The sequence below is a fragment of the Cygnus atratus genome, chromosome 2 (genome assembly GCF_013377495.2).
Source record: "Cygnus atratus isolate AKBS03 ecotype Queensland, Australia chromosome 2, CAtr_DNAZoo_HiC_assembly, whole genome shotgun sequence".
Lineage (NCBI taxonomy): Eukaryota > Metazoa > Chordata > Aves > Anseriformes > Anatidae > Cygnus > Cygnus atratus.
Window position 1 is genome coordinate 11402409 of NC_066363.1, and position 21616 is coordinate 11424024.

At 42.6% G+C, this 21616-nt stretch overlaps 2 protein-coding genes across 2 annotated transcripts; one reads left to right on the forward strand and one right to left on the reverse strand.

The window, feature by feature from the left end:
- The first annotated feature begins 753 nt into the window (after window positions 1-753).
- On the forward strand, window positions 754-11324 carry GTPBP4 (GTP binding protein 4). The gene is made up of 17 exons (XM_035564304.2): window positions 754-916; window positions 1630-1800; window positions 2832-2935; window positions 3014-3150; window positions 3762-3862; window positions 4253-4345; window positions 4865-5056; window positions 5153-5218; window positions 5951-6040; window positions 6493-6603; window positions 6891-6968; window positions 7077-7128; window positions 7681-7781; window positions 8624-8821; window positions 9195-9260; window positions 10453-10587; window positions 11133-11324. Exons 1-17 carry the CDS (start codon window positions 869-871, stop codon window positions 11283-11285), a joined length of 1896 nt encoding a protein of 631 aa, XP_035420197.1. The 5' UTR covers window positions 754-868; the 3' UTR covers window positions 11286-11324.
- Window positions 11325-13215: 1891 nt separating this feature from the next.
- On the reverse strand, window positions 13216-18557 carry LOC118256907 (isopentenyl-diphosphate Delta-isomerase 1-like). The gene is made up of 5 exons (XM_035564305.1): window positions 18297-18557; window positions 17839-17993; window positions 17088-17180; window positions 15924-16054; window positions 13216-14967 (listed from the first exon to the last, which is right to left on the reverse strand). The coding sequence occupies exons 1-5, from the start codon at window positions 18470-18472 to the stop codon at window positions 14650-14652; spliced, it is 873 nt and encodes a 290-aa protein (XP_035420198.1). The 5' UTR covers window positions 18473-18557; the 3' UTR covers window positions 13216-14649.
- Window positions 18558-21616: the final 3059 nt, after the last annotated feature.

Here is a 21616-nt window from a genome sequence, read left to right on the forward strand (position 1 = left end):
ATAAGCCCACAGCCCTGCTCCAGCTGCTGGTGTTCAGAACTCTTTCACACAGCCTTGCCCTATGCACCCCTCCACATAATGAGCCCCAGACACAGGAACCCTCCGGTAGCTGGCCCTTGGATTCCCAGGTCTCCCAGTTACATGCATACACACACTGATATACACAGCCACCGTGTTTGTGCTGCTGTTCCTGGTGCCCGGCGTGTGGCCCCTCTGAACCACTGCCCTTTCCCTGGTACTTGGATCTGTACACACACACACGTGGAATGAAAAAGTCTCTCAACAAGGTGAACAGTTAGAAATTGAGTTTAATAAGACAGAAGGACAGACAGTGGTGACTGGCACAAAGCCCACAGTCGGACGACCACACTGACCAGCCTGCTGACGTGTTACTGGCTTCTTTTATCCCCCTTTCTATTTTCTAACACCTGTTCCGCCCCAACACGTGGAACCTTGCTTCCTCCTTTATCTTTGCTTTGATCCTTTCCCTAAACACCCCATAAGCCCCATACGATCCCAAGACACTCTGGGGTCCCTTCCAGCTGGGATATTTCACGACTCCTCCCCGTGCCCCAGGAGCCCCTCACGGCTGCAGGCAGCGAGCCCGGGGCGAACATATGAGGGTACGTGTCGTCGTCACGGTGCAACAAGGCGCAGCACAGGCCTGCTCTAAAGCACCCCAGCAAGCCTGAGCGGCTGTCCACGCTCGGGTCTTCCCTCGGGAGACCCCACAGACCCCTCACGTAATGGCCGGCCCCCGTCCCTCCCTCTCTCCCCGCCTCCCCGGCACGGAAGCTCGGGGCTCTCGCGAGAGACACGGCCTCTCTTCCCCCTTTCCGGCAGCGTGGGGCTCGGGCAGCCGGCCGGCATGGCGCTCTACAACTTCAAGAAGATCACGGTGGTGCCGTCCGCCAAGGTACGGTGCCCTCCCCTGTCCCCCCCGCCGTCCCCGTCCCTCAGCGCGGGCAGCCCCTGCTGCCGCCGCGCCTCAGGGGAGCGCCGCCCGCGCTGCCCGGCGTAGCCTCGGCCTTCTCCTCCCCCCCCCCTCGGGCTTATGGGCTCGCCCTAGGGCAGTGCGGGGCGGCCCGGCGGGCTGTACCATGCAGGGCGCGGGGGTGCCGCCTGAGGTGGGGTCCTGCGGCTCTGCTGCCCTGGTGGGGCTGGCCCTGACAGGAATCCCGTCTGTTCCGTCCGTCCCCCCTCCCCCCCCGCTCCGCACCATGCATTTATCGAAAATAAAGTTATTTGCTGGTTTAACGAAGGAGTTTTGTTCCGTAGCAGTGGGGCGTTAGCCATGCTGCGTCCGTGGTGGTGACAGCCGAGCCTGGGCGTTAGTGGGGCCACTTACCGAGCTCTGCTGGGGAAAGGAGGCCAGCCCTCAAATAATTGGCAGGAAAACCCCACTCAGAATGCACAAACTTTCTGTTATTGCTTGGAGATAAAAGTCTGTGGTTTGGGTGTTTTATCCTAAAACATGCTCAATTCATCCATTGCAGAGCAGTGCTGTGGGCCACACCACTTAATGGGCCTAACTGCTCTGCCTGCTCCTCCACCAAAATACAATTACTGCTTTATCACTTTATTAAAACTTGACAACTTGCGTCATTAATAACACTTCTTTGATTGCAGGACTTCATAGATTTGACATTGTCAAAGACTCAGCGAAAGACTCCAACCGTCATTCATAAACATTACCAAATCCATCGGATTCGACAGTTTTACATGCGAAAAGTCAAATATACTCAACAGAATTACCATGATAGACTCACTCAGATCTTAACAGACTTCCCCAAATTAGATGTAAGTATTTGTTCATTTGATCATAAAGGAACTTCATGAATCAGAAATTATTCTGCAACAGTGGTTTTATTAGAGTTTATTTTGGCCTGAGCAGCCCACTGCTGATTCCCTGCATGGAAGATTTAGAATAACTCTCAGCAGATTTTTTGGGAGTAAATTTAGGCAAACTTGTTCTACAAAAATACTTCATTCTTACTAAGAAAAGCCTGAATTGTGCCCCTGTGATTGCCAAAGGATGCATTTTCAAGGTCTTAGCTGATGAGCTAGTGTTGGCCAGAAACTGGTGTTAAATGATGAGAAGGAAAGTTTCTTTTTCTTAAGTATGTTGTGTTTGTGTATTTCTTCTTAATGTATGTACATGTAAGTCATTATGTTCCTATGGTCAGTCTTTCCTACAAAACACCTACTGGAAGTTAGCAATAACCAAGCATGTCACATTGCCTCCTGTCTTCACTTCTTCAGAAGTGTTAATTTGACAACAAAAACCTTATTTCTGGCCACACAAAGGATGTTGTTGGAAATGCACTTCGACAAGACACATGTAGTCTTAACTTCCCAACAGCTACAGCTGCATCCAGGTGTCCAGTGGGACTTCCTTATGGACAGCTGTACCTAATGCAGCCCTATACCTTCCCACTGTTTTTGTATCCAGTGATCATTACTGAAGGATTTCCACAAATGTCTTCTGCATTTTATAATCTCTTGATGAAGTTTCTGCAAATAAATACATAAGTAACTAAAATATCCTTCTAAGATGAAATTGGAAAGTATTTTATAGTGCAAAAGAAGAAATGGAAACTATATGAATGCGTCCAGGATATGCTTGCAGAAGAAATTTGACGTGTTAAGAATTATGCATGTAATGACCAAGGATATTGTTTTCCTTAGGTAAGATGATAATGAAAACAGTCTAGGTTGTATTGTCACTTGTGTTGCTGTATTAGAGAAAAAGATGAACTTATATAGTTGCCAAGACATAGTAATCTTTAAGAAAATATGAACCTTAATTTTACTTTATGCTTTTTTTTTAGGACATCCATCCTTTTTATGCAGATTTGATGAACGTTCTCTATGACAAAGATCACTACAAGCTGGCTTTGGGGCAGATTAATATTGCCAAGAATCTGATTGACAAGTAAGGAACATTCATTTCTTTGATTTTCTACCTGTGTGGTAGGTTGCTAGCTAACTTCTTATTTCATTGTCTCTGCAGTGTTGCTAAAGACTACGTGCGCCTGATGAAATACGGCGATTCTCTGTACCGCTGCAAGCAACTGAAACGTGCTGCTCTGGGACGAATGTGCACGATTATCAAAAGACAGAAACAAAGCTTGGAATACTTGGAGCAAGGTCTGTGTAATAAATAGGCTAAAACAAAGGAGCATAAAGAGAATATAAAATTTATTTGTACAAAGAATAACAGTTAAAAAGAGAAAAATGTGTTTAATATGGAATGGAGATAATGGGAACTTAGAAATAGTTCCAAAACCCCCAAATATATAGAACTTATTTTTCAACTGAGTGGTTCTCTCGTTTTAAATTTAAAACTTTATTTTGTTAATAATGGTTATAAAATGTTTTTCCTCACTTAAAGATCACAGCCATGCTTTTATTTATCATTTCATTTACATATTTTGAAAGATTAGTACTAAACGTTTTCCAAACATTACTTCTTACTTCAGGCTCATTATTCCTTCAGGCTGTGTTGATTGGCTCATTCTAGCTAAGAGACAGTGGTCTTTATTTTTCAAATACTTGATAAATTTCTTTTTTTGTTGTTGTTGTGTGTAGATACTTCTGTAGTTAACAAGCAATTATATATTTTCATAAATAATCACTCAATAAATTTATGATGTCCAAAAATATTATTAAGTCATGAGTAAATACTTCATAATATGAATTTTTCTCCCATCCAAACTGAAATTATCCCAAATACTTAAGATTTTTTTTCAACATTTCAGTGCGACAGCATTTGTCTCGTTTGCCAACCATCGATCCCAATACAAGAACTCTTCTGTTGTGTGGCTATCCAAATGTTGGAAAATCTAGCTTTATAAATAAGGTGTGTGAATGTTTTTGTTTGTTTTGTTTTGTTTTAATTATACTGAGATACCATTTAATTAAGATGAAGTAACATTTAAGCAATTTGATTTCATTATAGCACTGTCTGATATGAAGGATGGGAAACTTAAATGTGTGGATAGAGACTGAGTGAAATTTCTGGAGGGTTATATGGAAACTTGCAACAGATTGCGCTCATAAAATCATTATCTTTTCCAAAATAGCATGTATATGATTAACATATTTTCGAATAGATTAAGTCTTGCAGAGAAACAGTCAGAATAACTAGTTTTTAGCTTTCCTGTAGCAAAGGAAGTGTGTTACAATTAGGATGTCTTCCTTGCAAGTTTAGGAAATGATCAATAAATGTGTGTGAATAACTTGTTTTAAGGTTACAAGAGCAGATGTAGAAGTGCAGCCTTATGCCTTTACCACCAAATCTCTCTTCGTGGGACATATGGATTACAAGTATCTGCGTTGGCAGGTAAGAACTGTCACTATTCTGCATTTTCTTACAGGAATTAACTGGTTATAATCTGATTTGCCATTTTGGAATGTGAGTTGCGTTTTTGTGTCTTGATAAGAAACACTGTCTGAGAGCTTCTGTGCAACATCTTCTAATACAGTGTGCCAAATGAAGGCAGCAGTCCAAATCTATTTCAAAAACGTGTATGTATGGATGTGCTTTTAGTTGGAGGGAAGAATTGGAACTGGAACGTCTGACTAAGGACGGCTCATTTCTTAACCACCATCAAATCCTGGGCCAGGTTGGGGCAGGGCTTTCCGTACTTGCTCACTACTTGGAGTATTGGTCATTCTGAAACGTCATTCTTCTCCTGTTCCATTTTCCCATTCTCAACTTGGCCATGTTTACAGTCTTATTTATGAATGAAAGGAAGGAATACTGCTGTCTAAAAAGGATAATACCGACCAGAAATTGCATACATGTTACAGCGTATCAATTACCTTGTAATGGGGCCTGAGCTAATTGTGTTCATTTTAGGTAGTAGATACTCCTGGTATTTTGGATCATCCTTTGGAGGACAGGAACACCATTGAGATGCAGGCTATAACTGCACTCGCACATCTTCGTGCTGCTGTGCTCTATGTGATGGATGTCTCTGAACAGTGTGGGCATAGCCTGGAGGAGCAAGTAGAACTCTTCAGAAACATTAAGCCATTATTTGCCAACAAGGTAGGTTTGCTTTACATTATTAATAAAATCCTTTTTTTTTTTTTTTTTGTAATGCAATAGCTTGGATTATGATTCTTTTTTTTTTCTTTTTATTAGCCACTTATAATTGTTGCAAACAAATGTGATGTGAAGAGAATTGCGGAACTTCCTGAAGAGAGTCAGGTGAGACGACTACTCCCACCTCTCTTTTTCTTCTGAAATTTACAGAAATACTATGCAAGACTTGTGGGTTTGCATAATTTGTATTGGGCAAAAAATTGTACATGATCATTTCTAAATTTCATTGTCTAATAGCGTAATGGAAAGTAGTTTTCCGGGTCTTGATCCATATGTCTAATGTATGTACTTGTATTGTCTAATGTATGTACTTGCCTGCCTATTGTAAATGCCAAACAGAAAGCAACTCCCTAGTGGTTTCAGAAACCTTGGACACGCTGTGAGAACTACTGTTAATTACTACAGTAGTTGGAAGACTGAGTGGCCTTGATCAAAAATGCCATTTCACTAAAGAGTTCGGGCTGAACTGATAGTTGCTGCCAGTTGCAGCAGGAGCTCCCGTTGGGCAGCAGTTTGCGTATATGCAGGGCTAGTTCTTTTCTATCTGTGACTTCAAGGACACACAGAATTGGTGTTTCTTTCTCACTCTTTTTTTTTTTTAATGCATGTGTCATTAACAGTTACCATATAGAAAGTGGCTATTTACTTAAAAAAAAAAAAAAAAAAAAAAAGAGAACTGTAGTTTTAAATTCCTCTCGTTTTTAGAAACACATTTTAATGAAATACTCAGTAATGAGTTCCATATATTGATGTTAGATTAAAATTTCAGTTCTTAATGTAATGATATATTAAGAAATGGGCAGAATGTAATTATTTGGCATAATGTTTCTATTTCAGAAAATATTTGAAACTTTTGAAGCAGAAGGATTTTCTGTCATAGAGACAAGTACTCTAACAGAAGAAGGTGTAATCCAAGTTAAAACAGAGGTACGTCTCTTTTCTCTCAATCTCATTCAAAAGGAACAGCTGATGTTTTTGCCTCATTTGAATGAATTTAATCTCAGTTAAACTGTGCGTTATAGTGACAAGCTTTAAGCATGCTATCCTTAATGTCCTTTTGAGCCTCTGTGGACTTGGGGGCAAATGGAAACTTATATCTAATACCGTTCAAAAATTGTGGTGATATTTTGTCAGGGTCTTGTTGCTTTTTCTTATAGTCAGCTCATTATAAAAGATGGGTTATACCAACAGAACAGTATCATATGCATCTTCCCATGCTCCTTTTTTATATAAAATACTTTGATACTCTCTTGAGAGCTAGAGAGGTAAGACAGAAGATAAAATACAAAGCTAGATATTTGGGATTGAAAGCTTACTGTGTCATTTGTTGGGTCAGGATGACTTCATCCCTTACCTTCTGTTGCCACGTGCACTTTCAGGCCTGTGACAGACTGTTAGCCCATCGTGTTGATACTAAAATGAAAGGAAATAAAGTGAATGAAGTGTTGAATAGATTACACTTGGCCATGCCAGCCAAAAGAGATGACAAGGTATGTTACATATTTACACTTTTTAGTATATTTTCCAGTACTCTTTAAGAAGGAAAAGAATTCTCTCTTTGCTTAACACGTGAACAGTTTGTATGATGAGATTTGCTTATTTTTTTTAACCTATAACTGCCGTTGCTGGTGGGTGAGTCAGCCTGGGCCTTTGCTTTCTTTCAAAATCCGTTATTTTAAAACGGTGATTTATAGCTTTATAAAAAAAAATGGATTCAAGACTTCAAGACTTCTTCTTCCTATTTTTTTATCGGGATGAATTGTTGCATTAATTTCAGGAGCGGCTGCCTTTTATACCCGAGGGAGCAATAGCACGGAAGAAGCGCATGGAAGTAGACACACCCAGGAGGAAAACAGTAAGTGGCATCTCTTAATTAGGAAATCAGCGGATGGTTTTTAAGTGCTTAATACGAGCACATAGATTTACAGTTATGAGACATATAAAGCTGCGTATGTCTTTGCAGGAGAGAGATCTTGAACTTGAAATGGGAGATGATTATGTTTTGGATCTTCAGAGTAAGTATTATATGTCTCAGTATTATTACTGATCAGTAAAGTTTAACTATTTCAGTCTTATTGGAGAACGCTTAACCTGGACTCCTTTCAACCGAGTAACAGTGCCACCTTTTTATTTCTTACAATCCTTTGCTCCTGTTCCAAAACTGGTGATCTTCATTGATTCTTCCTTGGTTTGTAACGTCTCTTAGTGGTTTCCCATTTTAGAGTTGCGGACAGAGTGACTGGTCTTGTGATTCCCTTTCACTTTATGTTGTGGTGTCTCATTAATTGTTGATGCTGACTTTGTTAAGAAAGCATCAATATGAGAACGGGCTATCCGTTGCTTATTATAGCTTGCAGTGGACTTGTCATTACTGAACAATATTTGGCAGTAGGCAGGGGATCAGAGGTATTTTTGAATACGTCAGAGATGCTGTCATATTTTTGCCACAGAGGGAGCTGACTATTTTTTTTATTGCGATGAGCCTTGTTTTCTGTCATTGAATGTTCTTTGAAATTGTTTTTGTCTTTTTATTAACGTCTGGTTTTGTGTGCTTGCTTTTATTTAAGAATACTGGGACTTAATGAATGCATCTGAAAAGTATGACAAGATACCAGAGATATGGCAAGGTCACAATATCCTCGACTACATTGATCCAGATATAATGAAAGTGAGTTTTCCTTTGTACTTTTTACACATTCTTGCCTCTTCATCCCTTTATTCATTTAGCGTAGATTGCTGTATTCCTGGATAAAAACAATATGCTATGAAAACAAATTCTTCTACACTGTCTGCGCTTGCCATGGGAAAAGATACTGTTTTCTTAACGATCAAGGACACAGTTTCAGAAGAATGGAAAATTACTTCACCCTTTCAGACCTAATGGTGATCTTATCTTTTGAATCTTAAAATATGAGTGTTGCAGGGGAAGTTGTATTTCCTTACTCTGTGACTGTAGCCAGAAGGAATGTAGTTATCAAACAAAATAGACTGAATTCTCAATTTATAGCATTTTTATTTAATAACAAAAACCATCCTTATTTCCTGGTGGTTCTTAGGAAGTTCTGAGTGCAGACAGCGGAGCCTGCTGGTTGTGCAGTTGGGTTCACCTGAATTGCTAGTGCTCCAGAATCATGGTAAATTAGAAATAGGAGGGTTTTTGAGAGCGTGTTACCGGAAAGAGCACAGCTAGTACAGGTCACAGTACCGTACATCCAAACTCACACAGTGGGCAACTTCAGGGCAGCCGTACAAATATAGCCAGACGACGATGTGATGTGTTGTGATCAAGTAGGTCTTCATAGGACTTGAATCCCCTTGGATTCTTGCTCAGTAATCTGTATCACTAACTGCACTAAGCATGGCTGGAGGGGCCCTAAAATAACACAGTTCCATCTTTGAAGTGTCTGCATGCTGTCTTGAAAAGGCCCTGCGCCATACAAAAATGCGATGTTGAGGATTGTAAGTCAAGGATTTGATGAGCATCTTGACTTTCATTTAATCTCTTTTAAGAAACTGGAAGAATTAGAGAAAGAAGAAGAGCTGAGAGAAGCTGCTGGAGAATATGACAGTGAACCAGAAAGCGAAGATGAAGAAATGATGGAAATGCGACAGCTGGCAAAACAGATCCGAGAAAAAAAGAAACTGAAAATCCTGCAGTCAAAGGAAAAAGATACTCGAGGGCCGAGGATGCCTCGAACGGCTAAGAAGGCAAGTATAGGACACATCATGTAGTAAGACTTTGTTGATGTATAATAACTTATAAAACCGTGTAATAATTGTGGGCACTGATCGCTTTTTCTCACGTTTGACCCTCTCCCTTGCTGCTTGCTTCCTTCTGTGCTCCTAGGAGTTCTGAAAACTACTTAGTTGTGGAGGCCAAACCTTTCTTTTTTTGTTTTTCTGTAACACAAGTGAGTCTTTTATAGGATTCCATACATATTGTAGGAAAAGTTTCTAAGAATATAATTCAGCTTGTTTAGTTGGGTTGCTGCATCTTTCTTTTTTTCGCATATTAAACCAAAATTAAGATATAAATACAATTTTTTAAAAGAAACATGATTTCCTAACTGTCTTGTTACAGGTCCAGCGGAAGGTGCTAGAGAAAGAAATGAGTGATCTTGGACTTGACATGACTAACAAAGATGATGTAAGTTTCTGCTAATTTAACACTGTGCTCATCTAAGAGAGATCAATTCCGTTATATGCTAAATTTCTTTGTGCACATGTGAATCGCGTGTCACAGTTGACAGAAGAAAGAGGTGGAATCTATTAAGGAGGAAACAGGAAGCCTAAATGAGGCAGTTGATGCTGGAATTTTTGAGTGATGTGAGAATAACCTGTTGGGTTGGCTGAAAACATGTACTAATGTATATTTCTGTAGAATCACACGTATATATGCGATGCTTTCTATTAGAAGTCTTCTGGAATTCTGGAGGATTCAAGAACTGGGTTTAATTTTCAGGACTGCTTTGTTGGATGAGACACAACTATGTCAGAAGTAGTGATATTTCAGAAAGTGATATTGGATCAGGCTCATCTTTTTACAGTTCATTAATGCTGTGATTTGTACTTGAATTTTTGATACTGTGACTGGCATTTTTAGATGTAAGTCAAAGTACTTCAAACCTAGATTTGCCTTAGGGAGCCATTTTCTTTTATCGTAAGTTAAAAAAAAATATTTTTGTACAGCAAATCCAGCAGTATTATGGATATGTAGATCTTGAGACCTTGAATTCTTTAACTGAACAAGGGGTTAGGAAACAAGGAGCGTCAACAGTGCCCATCTGAAGGAAGCATTCACGCTTCTCAGGGCTGATATGCCATGTTGACTTAAGAGCTATCTCAGCGAGGAGGAGTTTCATACTCAGGCTGTGGGATGATGGTTCCCTAGGGCTTTGTCCTGTAAGCAGGCGCTGATCAGGGGAGATTGCTGCACTGCTTTTTTGCTGTTGCAAATTAGCTTCAGCATTGCTATCCCTTAGTTTGTCTGTGTCTTTTTATCCATTACTTATGAACTTAGTGGAAAAAAAAAAAAAAGATTATAAAAATGGAATTCATAATTTTGAAAAGAATATGCTAATATTCACCGAAATTTGAATATTACTCTGGGACAGAAAGACAATGACCACCAGCTGACAAGGTCTTTTGTTATTGTGGAGTAACCAAAATGGCTCAGGTATCATTTTGTCTTTTGGTATCCAAAGTAGCTGTTTGCATTATGACAGTGAATCAAAGCGGTTTACCTCCTGTTTTTTCATGTTAGTCTAATTAGAAATGGGGCATCTGTCCGAGCTGCTTGTTTCTGTTTTCAGTAACCAAAGTGCTGCTTTGAATTTCAGGCACATTACGCCAGAAGGTCCCGCAGTGTCACAAGGAAACGTAAACGTGACGAGTCCGAACCCCCTACGTCTGTGGCACGCAGTCGCAGCTCCTCTCGCCCGCCACGGGATGTCTCCGGGCTCCGTGATGAAAAGGTTTGTTAAAGTCGCCTGCCCTTTACAGCAGGTGGAACAGCACCGCTGTACTTAAACCAGCTTCTGGGAAACTTGCAATACTGGTTGGTTGTGCTCGTTGAGAGTTCCTCTCTCTTCTCTTTGCAGTTTCATCATCTGTTTGAACTCTCTGTACTTTAAAAACTCCTAGTTCATTCTTAGAAATAAGATGTAATAATACAGACTAAGAAAGTACTTTTTTTTTTTTTTGAAATGCAGTTATTCCAGAAGAGTTCTAAAATCTGTATATACTCTATAATCTAATAGTGGAGTTCCACCTTTAGTGAGTTCTAGGGGTATCATGATCGTATTTTTAGTGTGTTGGGGGGAAAAAAAGTGTTTTTTGTAAGGAAGTTTAGCGTTACTTAAACTTACAATATGCTAGAGTAGCAGATGGTGGTTTGTGTTGGGCAGTATTTAATGTCCCCGTTAAAATCCTCTAGCTTTGTGGTTTTTTAAAGGTAAAGCTAGTTACCTGAGTTGGCGAGGAAGTCACTCAGCACGTTTGTATGCTTGTTTTTAAATAGATGGTGAAGAAGGTCAAGACTATGGCAAAGAAAGCTCAGACGAAAATGAATCGCATGGGCAGGAAAGGAGAGGCGGACAGACACATATTTGACACCAAGCCAAAACATCTGCTGGCCGGAAAGAGAAAATCGGGTAAAACACAGAGAAGATGAGCAGTCTTCTGAATTAAAACATAATTTTATTAAAACTCACTTTTGGTCCTGTTTGACTTTTTTGTAATAGAGAATAGGAAAAAAAAGCACATGCTGACTTAGGGGTAAAGTATTTGAAGCTCCAAAAGTTCTGATACATTGATGTTGCAGCTCTAAGTGGGGTAGTAATAGCATGAGAAATTTGTCAGTACCAGCGGCAGGAGCCATGTCTAAATAGCCATGAAAAATGACACCGCTGGCTTTCCTGGAGCAATAAAGCATTTCCTATTTTATGTAAAGCTAGGTTTAAAATGAGGTTAAAATACACCAAAAAAAGTATTTGTTAATAAAGCTGCCATCAGAATTAAAAACACGCAGCTTCATGAGGAGCTGAATCAGTGAGGCTTGGTTTTCTACGTGCCTGTTAATTCCCAGACGTAGGTGATGGGTTCATGTTGCAGGTTAGGCTGGAACTGGTGGGAAGGGCCGGGAGACTGGCAGGCACCGCATCCAGTTAGGGGTTGGGCACTGAAAGAGTGAATGAAACACTTGCCAGTTAACTAAGCTGAATGGTGACTGCAGCTGGAGCAATAGTCGCAGTTTTAGTGCTGCCCTGCAGCCTAACCATCTGTAAAAGCATGGGCAGGGAAGATTACAACCTAGATTACTCATATTTCAGATTAATATTAATTAGTATTTAAAAATAAGGATCAGACTAAAATGTTTTGAGTTCATGTCAAGACTTTTTCTCTTCAGAAGCTGAAAACAAAAAACGTATACATTCAAGGCAAAATGCATTGTCAAACTTTAAATATCCCCTTTTTGTCCCTAGTTGGTCAAAAACAAGGTAGAAAATATCTGTAAGTTTGTAAAAGTGTGCATTATAAATGTGTTGCATGAACAAAACACGAAGCACAGTTTTAAAAGTTTATACTGGAGCCCAGTAAGACACGTAAAAAAATATAAAGAGGTAAGGGGGCGAATCCTTGATCTTGTTTTTACTTTGAACCATTTTTCAATAGCAGAGGGTGTTGTGGCTAAACCCCAGCAGGCAGCTACACACCGCCCAGCTGCTCGCTCGCTTTCCCCAGGGAGATGGGGGAAGGAAGCAGAAGGGCAAGAGCGAGAAACTCCTGTGTTGAGACTGAGACGATTGAGATAAGACAAGCAAAGCAAAATAAAGAATTCAGTCACCGTTTCCCACCATCAGGCAGACGTTGAGCGAAGAAGGAGCCATCACGCTTAACAAAAGACAAGTGCTGTAACTCCCACCGTCTCCCCCCCCTTCTTTGCCCCCAGCTTTTATTGCTGACCCAAAGCCCCACGGTAGGGAACATCCCCGTGTCATCCTGGCTGTGCCCCCCGGCTCCTGGTGCACCTGCAGCCTGCTCGCTGGCAGGGCAGCCTGAGCAACACAGGGCCTCGACTCTGTAAGCACCGTTCAGCAGCGCGTAACCCTCACTGTGTGAGCCACGCTGGGTTTTCCATCACGGATCCAAAACACAGCACCCTGGGAGCAACTATGAAGAAAACTTTCCCAACCAGGCCCAACGCGAGGGGGAACGGGAGCGCTCAGGTGTCAGTTTTTACATACTGGAGTTGTATTTGTGGATTTACACTCGTATTCCTTCCCTCGTCTCCTTCATGCAATAAATTCAGCATTAAAATTATCTTTAATGCTGCACGTAAGTTCAATGTCAAGAAAACCTTTAATATCAAAACGTTTAGAGAGCTTTAAAGACCTGTTTAGCAAAACTTTGGTTTCAGCTTTCATGTCCATTATTCAGGATATGCTTTGTCAGCTCATGCCCCAGGTGGCTATTTGAAATAGAGGAGACCTTTGTCAGAACAAGCGTGTGCCCCGTTACTCCCAGTCGTATCGCTTCACTGATGCCTAATGGGCAGCCTGTTCATGGGGCAATTAAGTCTGCAAAGAAAAGCACAGTCCATGTTTTTAGGTCAGGAGTTTTAATTTAATTAATCTTATATTTAAGACAATCTTTAAAAAGTATTCCAGGTATTTCAAAAGGACTATAAAGACATTACTTGGGTAACGTGGCTGATTGAACTCAATTCGAGAGCTGTTACACTGCATTACTATCCCCGCCCCCCCATTATTTGCTTCATGACAATAAATCCGCTCAGGTCAAAATACAACAGCTCGCCCCTAAAACCTTAAGCGTAGAGCTGCTGGCACAAGTGGGATGGGAAAAACACAAAGCATTTGAAAAACTGGGTTTTACCTCGACACCAGGCACAGACTAGTTATAACCACAGCTCACGGACACGGAGAGCCAGTAGGAACAATACCCTATTTCACCAAGAAATGACCTGAAGGTACCTGGATTGAGTGGTCTACTAAGAGAAGAAATCAATTTAAGTTTTTTGGGGCTGGGAGAGGCGAGAGGCGAGATCACAATGGATTGGCTCTTACACTCTGTTGGAACTTCTGATTAACTGAAGTTAAGACATGGTATAAACCCCCAAATTCTCAATCCTGAATTTCGGTATTGAGGAGTTTGCATTCTCCAGGACCTTGGGAAGATTATCACAGCAGATGTTGCACAAAAAAAGAACTTGCAGCAGGAGGCCTTTGTTTTCTGGAAGATGAGGAAGAGCTACCTAATGCATATCCCTCCTGCAAGGACAGGCTACTACCTATGTTAGGTACCTACCATCTATACCTAAAAATTAATGGTTAATTATACCAATTAGCAATGTCCAGTATTTGGTTGTCAGCTAAACAGGTGGGGGACAGGGAGAAATCAGTGTTTTGATCTAAAGCACACCACGTAGCACTTGCAGTCTGTGTGGAAACGCAGTCCACACAATCCAATTACTTAACCTTTATGTGCTTGGTTCATTATACAGTACAGCAGTTGAAGAGATGCGCTCTGCAATTAAAATCACCCTAACCACTTTGAACTAATCGCTTCTCCTTTGGTGATTGCTTTTCCCAACATCAACGCAGAACCCAAATTCCTTTGTAATCGCTCTTTCAGAAGATGTAGTCACCTCTAGGGGATGAGCCGGGCAGCAGGCGCCCCAGCTCCCTCCCCAGGACACGCAGTTCTGCAAGGAAGGGCCAGCCGGGCACATGCAGGCTGGGGATTCTTTAATATCACCCGAGGCAATGGAGAAAGACGAACCCAAGGGGGATTCTTGTATGACTGTTGCTCATTTTAAATGACATCAAGCTTAATTCACTCACGGGAAATGGGGCTGGAAGAAGGGGTGAGGAAGCAGGAAAAATAAGGCTCTAAACAGCTCTGTATAACATTATTCGTTAAACGTGCTCCACGTGGGGCACTTTTCTGCACTTGAGTCGTGAGTTCCCACGCTTAGCGCATCATTACTAGCCTTCAGCATCTTTCACTGCAGCTATTCACATTCTGTGTATTTTTTCATGATCAACGAATTTGCCCAAGTTAGATAAGTTATCCCACCACTTAAAAAGAAAGGTCTCTGCAATCAGTTTAAACCACGGAGTAATCTTGACTTCGTTCCTGGAGGCTTTGTCCAAGAGCTGTTTCAGTTCTTTCTGCGTCACGTAACGGTAGCTCTGGATCTCGTTCGGGTCGGGGTCCAGCGTCACATCCTTCTGCACGAACAGGATATAGTCTATTTCGTGTTCACCCCAGATCCCATCAGACTTGGCCTTGTAGTGAATTCGGGTCAGATAGAGGATTTCCTCTGGAGTTACCTACAACCAAAACACACGTCGGAACCAGGAGCAAGGCAGCATAATTCAACTGCTGGGCGTTACAGAGAGTTACCAGCTATTACCATCCTGCCACATAAATTATTTCTCCCCTCGAGTATACAGCTGCACTGCACTTCTTCATAAATAATTACTAGGAAAAAATAATTTTTGTTGCGCTTTGATCAGACACATTGCACAGCATCTCTCTAGGCACACTCACCCGATAATATTTTGACAGGATTTCTTCTGTACACTTCAGTTTCAAATAACATTTCCCAGAGCCTACAGCACGCTTCTGGAAGCACTGACGGACAGCCACTTGTACCTGCCCCGTCTCTCTCAACCCAAGGGCCCAACAACTCTTTGACACCAAGGCCAGAAGCGCTTGCTGACAGACCACGCGTAACGCTGACCCAACAGGGATCCGTGCAAACAGCAGAGCAGGGAATTAGTTCAGGGGATCACAAACCATCGTGTTCCCCAACAGCCCACAGCTTCTGTGTCCCACGACACAAATGTACCTAGCTGCAAAGCGTGGAAGGAGATTTTGATCACCAGCATAATCCAGCCAGCTTTACCCTGCTCTCTGTGCACTCCCAAATTGCCACCGTACCAGAAGGCAGCCAGAAGCAGGGAGTGCAGTTGTTTTGGAAGGAAAACCAGGTGCCCAGGGCACCCTTTTTCCCACAGGAAACCTGGAATCACAAAGGGACTCGTACACAGATGGTGCAAGTTCTCTTGGGCAAGCAGGATAGCCTGCTCAGGAGAAAATGTAGGCACCCATAGTTAGAGCTGAAGCAATACACTCCTTCCTTACTGCTGAGGCCTCAAATTCATTAAGTCCTCTGCATCTCCAAAATTAAATTCATTTTCAGATTTCATGCTGCCCCCATCTGCTAGCTGCAGTTAGTCTGTGAGTCAGCACACGCTGTTAAGAACTGCCCTCTCTCCTTTACCTGCTCCATGGGGATTCCTAACTCTGCTTTCATTCGTCTTTGTGCCGCTCTTCGCACACCAATGGCATCATTTTCTTCCAGCTCCAGTGGGTGGCTCAGTGGGTGGCTGCAGCAAGTGTTGGTAAAACAATCTGCAAGAAGTTTCAGTTAGCACACTTTTAACATGTATAAATCATTAAAAGAAAACACAAAAAACAAAGCCTGAGACATAGACTAGCTAATCACCATACTACATTTTTGTTCTCATTTGGAGAAAAGGTTCAGAGAGGAAGGAAGTTTTCCACCCCCTTATTTTTCTTTCCATTTATGTACCTGGATTTGCCTGTCATGTGCTGCTTTGCAAGTTAGTGTCTGATAAATATGAACACACGCGTTCTCTGACTGCACAGCATCTACTTCAAACGCCAATTTGAAGAGACCTTGCAGATGCTGACTAAAGCGACTTTTGAGAGTTGACATGCAAAAGAATATTGACAATACCTCCAGCGCTTGCAAGACCAGCTGACAGTAAGTAAACAGGCAATTTATGCTTGTAAAAAGTTGTAAGAACGTACCCTCCATACTCCAAGTATATTAAAAATTATTTATCAGTAACGTAGAGCAACCGATCAGCCAACCTTTCACCTTTAACAGTCTAGCTCAAAAAGCATCTAAAATGGAATCTGATTACTTACAAGCTACATTTGGGCATTTTGATTAATTAACAGTCAAGGAAAAAAAAAAATCAATCTGTAGAATAAAAATTTGCTTGGAAGGAAGGAAAGGTCTTCCTTTCTCAAGTTAGAAACAGTTCCATGATAAATCAAATGCATGTCCTTCCCAGAGGAATTAAAGCATTCTCCACAGCTGCCAGAGCAATTTCTCCAGTGCCATACAATATGTCTTGCAACAGATAAGGTAAACAACATATACTCTGCCATAAACAGGATCAAACAAGTCAGGGAGCAATCATTTCCCAAGAATATGCATACTAATAAATTCACGTTCCCATTATGTTGCTTCATCCACAAGAGAAGTGCAACTCAGAAGTATTTAAAAGGATCTCCTCTCCAAAGAGAGTAAATTCTAAAGCCTCAGAAGGAGTTACTCTGCAAAATCAGACTGAAATATTTTTAAATATAGATTTAAATGTAACATTTATGTGCAGTGTGTTTCAGAACTAACCTGGAAATGTAATTTTAGCATTTGACCTCTGCTGCAGTAACAGTTTATTTTCTGTATTAAATAAGAAAACACTGAATGCTCGGTGCAATAACCCTAAAAACAAAAACACAAAGTTATTTTACAAAGGAGAAGAATCACATGAAGACAAAATTTCAGGGCTTAGAACGGCCTCATTTGTTGATAAACTCAAAATTTTTCAAGTGTTAAAAATCAATGATTTGACAAAAAAGAGTTATTGTTTAGGTTTTTGTGTCAATATGCGCTAAACATTATGAAATTAACAAAGTGCTATGAACAACGATGCAAAAATTACAACAGAAAATGAACTCTCTCAAGCACAGCATAATTGCTTTTTTTTTAAAACAATTCTGAGCTTATTATTCCTCACTCTTCAGGAAAATGCTTCCCATAACTAGAAAAAAGAAAAGTCACAAACTGCTAAGAGATTCACAAACATGACTAGCCTAAAATAAAGCCCATCACCAATTAAAATGACAACCAAAAACCCTATCCCGCTAGAATCAGCTGAAGCAGAACTCCATGTTAGCTAGTTAAAGATAGACATCAAAGCCTCCTCTACATGAGGACAACCCGGCAAAGAAGCAAGCGGCACTGCTTAGAAAAAACTACATAAAATCAAGTATCTATAACAGGAAAATAATACCATTTTACCAACACAATGCAATTCAGAAATATTTATCATAGCATAGTGCTTATGTCCATGATCACACATTTCTCTGCTTTGCCGTACCTTTATCGATGTTTTCGTTCAGGTGACAGTTCTTCTTGGTGTCCGCTCCCACCCTGTTGTCGTTCTCGTCGATGAGGATGCACATCTCGGCCAGCAGCCGCACCTGCTGCTCGTCCAGGCTGTCCGTGCTCACCTCGGGCATGGCGGCGACCGTGCTGCGGGACAACGGGGCGGGACGGGACGGGCCGGGCGGTCACACGGCCGGGGCCCCCCACAGCCCCTCGGCCCCCCACAGCCCCTCGGCCGGGCTGCTCCTGACCGGCTGCCCTGAGGGGGCGCTCCCCGAACCACTACCTGCACCCACCGCCCTCTCCCTCAGGAATCCTGCTGATGGCCGCTGGGGACCCGCTGGGGTCGGCTGGGGACCGTTGGGGCCGGTTGGGGACCGTTAAGGGACCGTTAGTGGCCGTTGAGGCGCCGCCGCCGCGCCCCCCTCCCCGCAGCCCCTCCGCCCTCACCTGAGGGCCCGGGCCCAGTTCCCGCGCAAGGCAGCAGCGGCGCGCGGCGGCGGCTCGCGGCGGCGGCAGCAGCTGCAGCGGGAGCAGGAGCGGGAGCAGCAGCAGCGCGTGCAGCGACGCCCCTGATGCCCTGCGGCGGCCCCGCGGCGGCCCAGGGCGCGCAGCACGCGCCACATCGCCCGTCAGCCCGCCGCCACCAATGGGCGGGCGGTGGCGCGCCGACGTCAGCGCATCGCCCGATCGCCCCACAGCGGCGCGGGCGGCCCGGGAGGCGGGGCCTGCCGTGACGGGATGGAGGGAGGGGGGAGGGAGCGGGGGGACGGGCGTGAAGCGCAGCCAATCGGCGCACGGCGGGGTGGTGGCACGGGCCAGTGAGGAGAGGGGGGAATGGCGAGTTAGCCAATCAGGGTGGGAAGGGCGGGACCCGCTTGAGGCGGGCGACGTCGGTGCCTGGCAGGGGGCCTCACGGGGGCAGAGCCCCCCACAGGGGCAGCATTTGGGGGGGGGCAACGCGAAAACAGGCAGCACCACAAGAAATAATAATAATAAATATATATATATATGTAAAAATACCATCTGCTGCACAGCCCCTTAGCTATAGAAAATGCAGAAGGAGAAACACCCACAGGTACCCTCACAGAGGGCTCAAGCACCCACAGCCTGCCCAGTCACTGAAAGGTTTTGTATCGTCCACACTCACTGAAGCGTTTTGACCCGAGCAACTGGACGTTGGGCCTTGTGGTGATGCCTGATGTCCTTTGCCAGATCAAACACTCGCTAGGTTCATTGATCCCTGTGAAAAAAAAAAAAGTTAAAATAAAAAAAATAGTAACTTTTCTTTCATTATCCCAACGTGACCAAATATAAGCTATGCAGTTCTACCAAAACCACTCTAACTACCGAGATGGACACACCAACCAGCAGCACGTGTGGAGACAACGCAGTTAACAATCGGCCTTCCAAGGGGGAAGCTCTGTTGGTGTAGAAGCTTCCGCCCTAAACCCAGAGCTGCTGTCTGTAAGCGGGACCAAGCTGACGTTTGGCATGCAGGAGAAACAACCAGCGGGTGTGCACGGCAATGTGCAGGCTGCACGGTGGAGACATACTAAGTGTCCGTGTAGGTTATGAGGAAAAGAAAGATCTTATTCCCAGTAATAGCTATTGAGAACTTCTATGGAGGTATTTTAGAACCTGACTGTCAGAAAACAACTACAGTTTCTGTCCTAGGCAGAGAAGCGAAGTATTTCACTTGGAGTGGTGTTTGTGAGCAACAAGTCCCACTGGCTGATGAGAGCCAAAAAGGATGTGAGAACGACAGTAAATCTTATCACAAAACAGACAAGTGAGAGGTGTCCCAAGCATTTCGCTAAGGATTCTTTCAGGACCAAGTGCTTTATATCATTTGTATCATCTTTCATCTCACTCACACCCCTCCTGCTTTGCCTTATACCTGCTAACAAACTATTTGTGTTGAAAATAAAAGATTCTAGTTTTGGTAATGGTATGCATTACACTGAAACCTCAGAAATTTTGCTCTGCCCTGCTTGAAAAGAAGCGTGCATGAAGTGACATATATATAGCTTTACGACTTGATTTAATTTATTCATCTCTTGAAGTCTGCTGACTGTTTTCCGATACTCTGCCAACAAGAACACTTGTCACCACTGGGAAGTCTCTCATTTCACCTGAAAATCCACCCAGCTGCAAATTACTGACAGAATTTTGCTGTCTACTGAGTTGAAAGGAAATGCAAATACACCAAACTGGAGCAAAACATCATAATTATCCAAGAAGTTAAACTAGAAGGCAGTAAACTGCAGGATAAATAAATGCAGAATTCCATGGGATTTGACCTCAGAACACACAGACTTGAGGAATAAGCCTCTCCTCAGTTCTCAACTTGCCAAAGAAAACAAGTTTTCATTTTTCTTCACCCTTCACATCCAATCTGCCTTTTTTTAAGCTTCCCGTTCAGTTGTTTTAAAGCTTAAGACTTCCAGTTCAGCCTTCTCAGCTGTAGACCTAGCTGCTGATCTCCCTGCAGCATCCTTGCCAGAAGTCAGCTTTTGCCCTGAGTCATAGCTCTTCAGAAAATACCCGTCTGAAGGCTACACTTACGTGCAGAGCTAACGCCAGCCTGGAATTTATCTGTATTGGCAGGTAATAACTCCCTGTCCTAAATACTCTGCTGTTTGCTTTCTTAAAAGACCAACTGCAGGAAAGTGGGTTGGTTTCAGCCTGCTTCAGAGAAGACAGATGGCTTTGTAGTAAAAATGTAATACATGTATGCTAAATATATAAGTAGGATGTTGTATTTGCAGTTTGCTATCTCGAGTGTGATGGAAAGACTTATGATGGAAAGTTGCATGTACAGCATAAGGTGACGATGAATAATATAGGAAACAGCTCTTTTAGCCAGGAATTATTAAGAGGTTTCCTATAAGAAGGAAAAAATAACCCTGGAGTGCTTTTATCCCCTAGATCTGGTTTTCTTTTATTTATTTATTTATTTTCTTTCTTTTGGTTTGAGCACTGGGCAGGAAGTTCTGCCTTTTCCTGCTACATTTGCAGGCTTGGAAAATTTTTATGTAGAGGATTCAATTATTATTCTGTTCTATTGCTGGTTTCCCAAGCCTCTTATCTTGTTTTCTCAAGTCCAGCCACGGGTGCAGAAGTACAGCTGCAGATGGTCTGGAAGGTGGTGTCAAGGACAACCCAATGTTTGCCACTACATTTACTGTAGCACTTAAAAAACAAACAAACAAACAAAAACCAAACAAAAAACACCTAGCAGTTGGTAAGACTCATGCTAACTAATCCTGCCCCATGTTTCCCTAGGCTCCTGTACCGGTACCTGTGCAAGTGTCTTTTTTAAAACAAGCAGTTTGTGAAAAGCAGTTCGTTCTGTATGCATTACTGTTTGTTAAACGCTGCCTTGCTACCCTTGTAATGCAACAGCAAAACAAACCAGTTCCAGGGCTCGGGTGACAACAGTGCTGCTTGTCACGCATTTCTCGTGAAAAGGCAACTGCATCCATACAAGCCCTGTTGATTTTACGGTTAGTCACCCCGTGTCAAGGAAGAAGTTGTTTAAACCCCTGTCTTTCTCTATTGCAGTATTTTGCATTGCTTCTACAGCGTAAGAAATGGTGTTATCTTTATTGCCCCCTGCTGTTAGAGAGTGAGCTGTTCCAGAGAAGACAGTTGCCAAGCATTTTTTTTTTTCAGGGAAATCTCAAATGTGGATTCTCGTGTGCTTTCTGGACATTTTTTCCATTACATTACATTAACAATTACATTAGGATGAAGTAATTTCGGTA

What these genes read in the sequence shown, in the direction of transcription:
- LOC118256907 (XM_035564305.1), bottom strand. Translation starts at nt 18,472, where the DNA reads ATGTGGCGCGTGCTGCGCGCCCTGGGCCGCCGCGGGGCCGCCGCAGGG. An exon ending in AACTGGGCCCGGGCCCTCAG is followed by an intron (nt 17,994 to 18,296) that starts GTGAGGGCGGAG and finishes GTTGTCCCGCAG; the next exon opens with CACGGTCGCCGCCATGCCCG. An exon ending in TAGGAATCCCCATGGAGCAG is followed by an intron (nt 14,968 to 15,923) that starts GTAAAGGAGAGA and finishes TTTTGGTTGTAG; the next exon opens with GTAACTCCAGAGGAAATCCT.
- GTPBP4 (XM_035564304.2), top strand. Translation starts at nt 869, where the DNA reads ATGGCGCTCTACAACTTCAAGAAGATCACGGTGGTGCCGTCCGCCAAG. An exon ending in CGGTGGTGCCGTCCGCCAAG is followed by an intron (nt 917 to 1,629) that starts GTACGGTGCCCT and finishes CTTTGATTGCAG; the next exon opens with GACTTCATAGATTTGACATT. An exon ending in ACATGACTAACAAAGATGAT is followed by an intron (nt 9,261 to 10,452) that starts GTAAGTTTCTGC and finishes TTTGAATTTCAG; the next exon opens with GCACATTACGCCAGAAGGTC.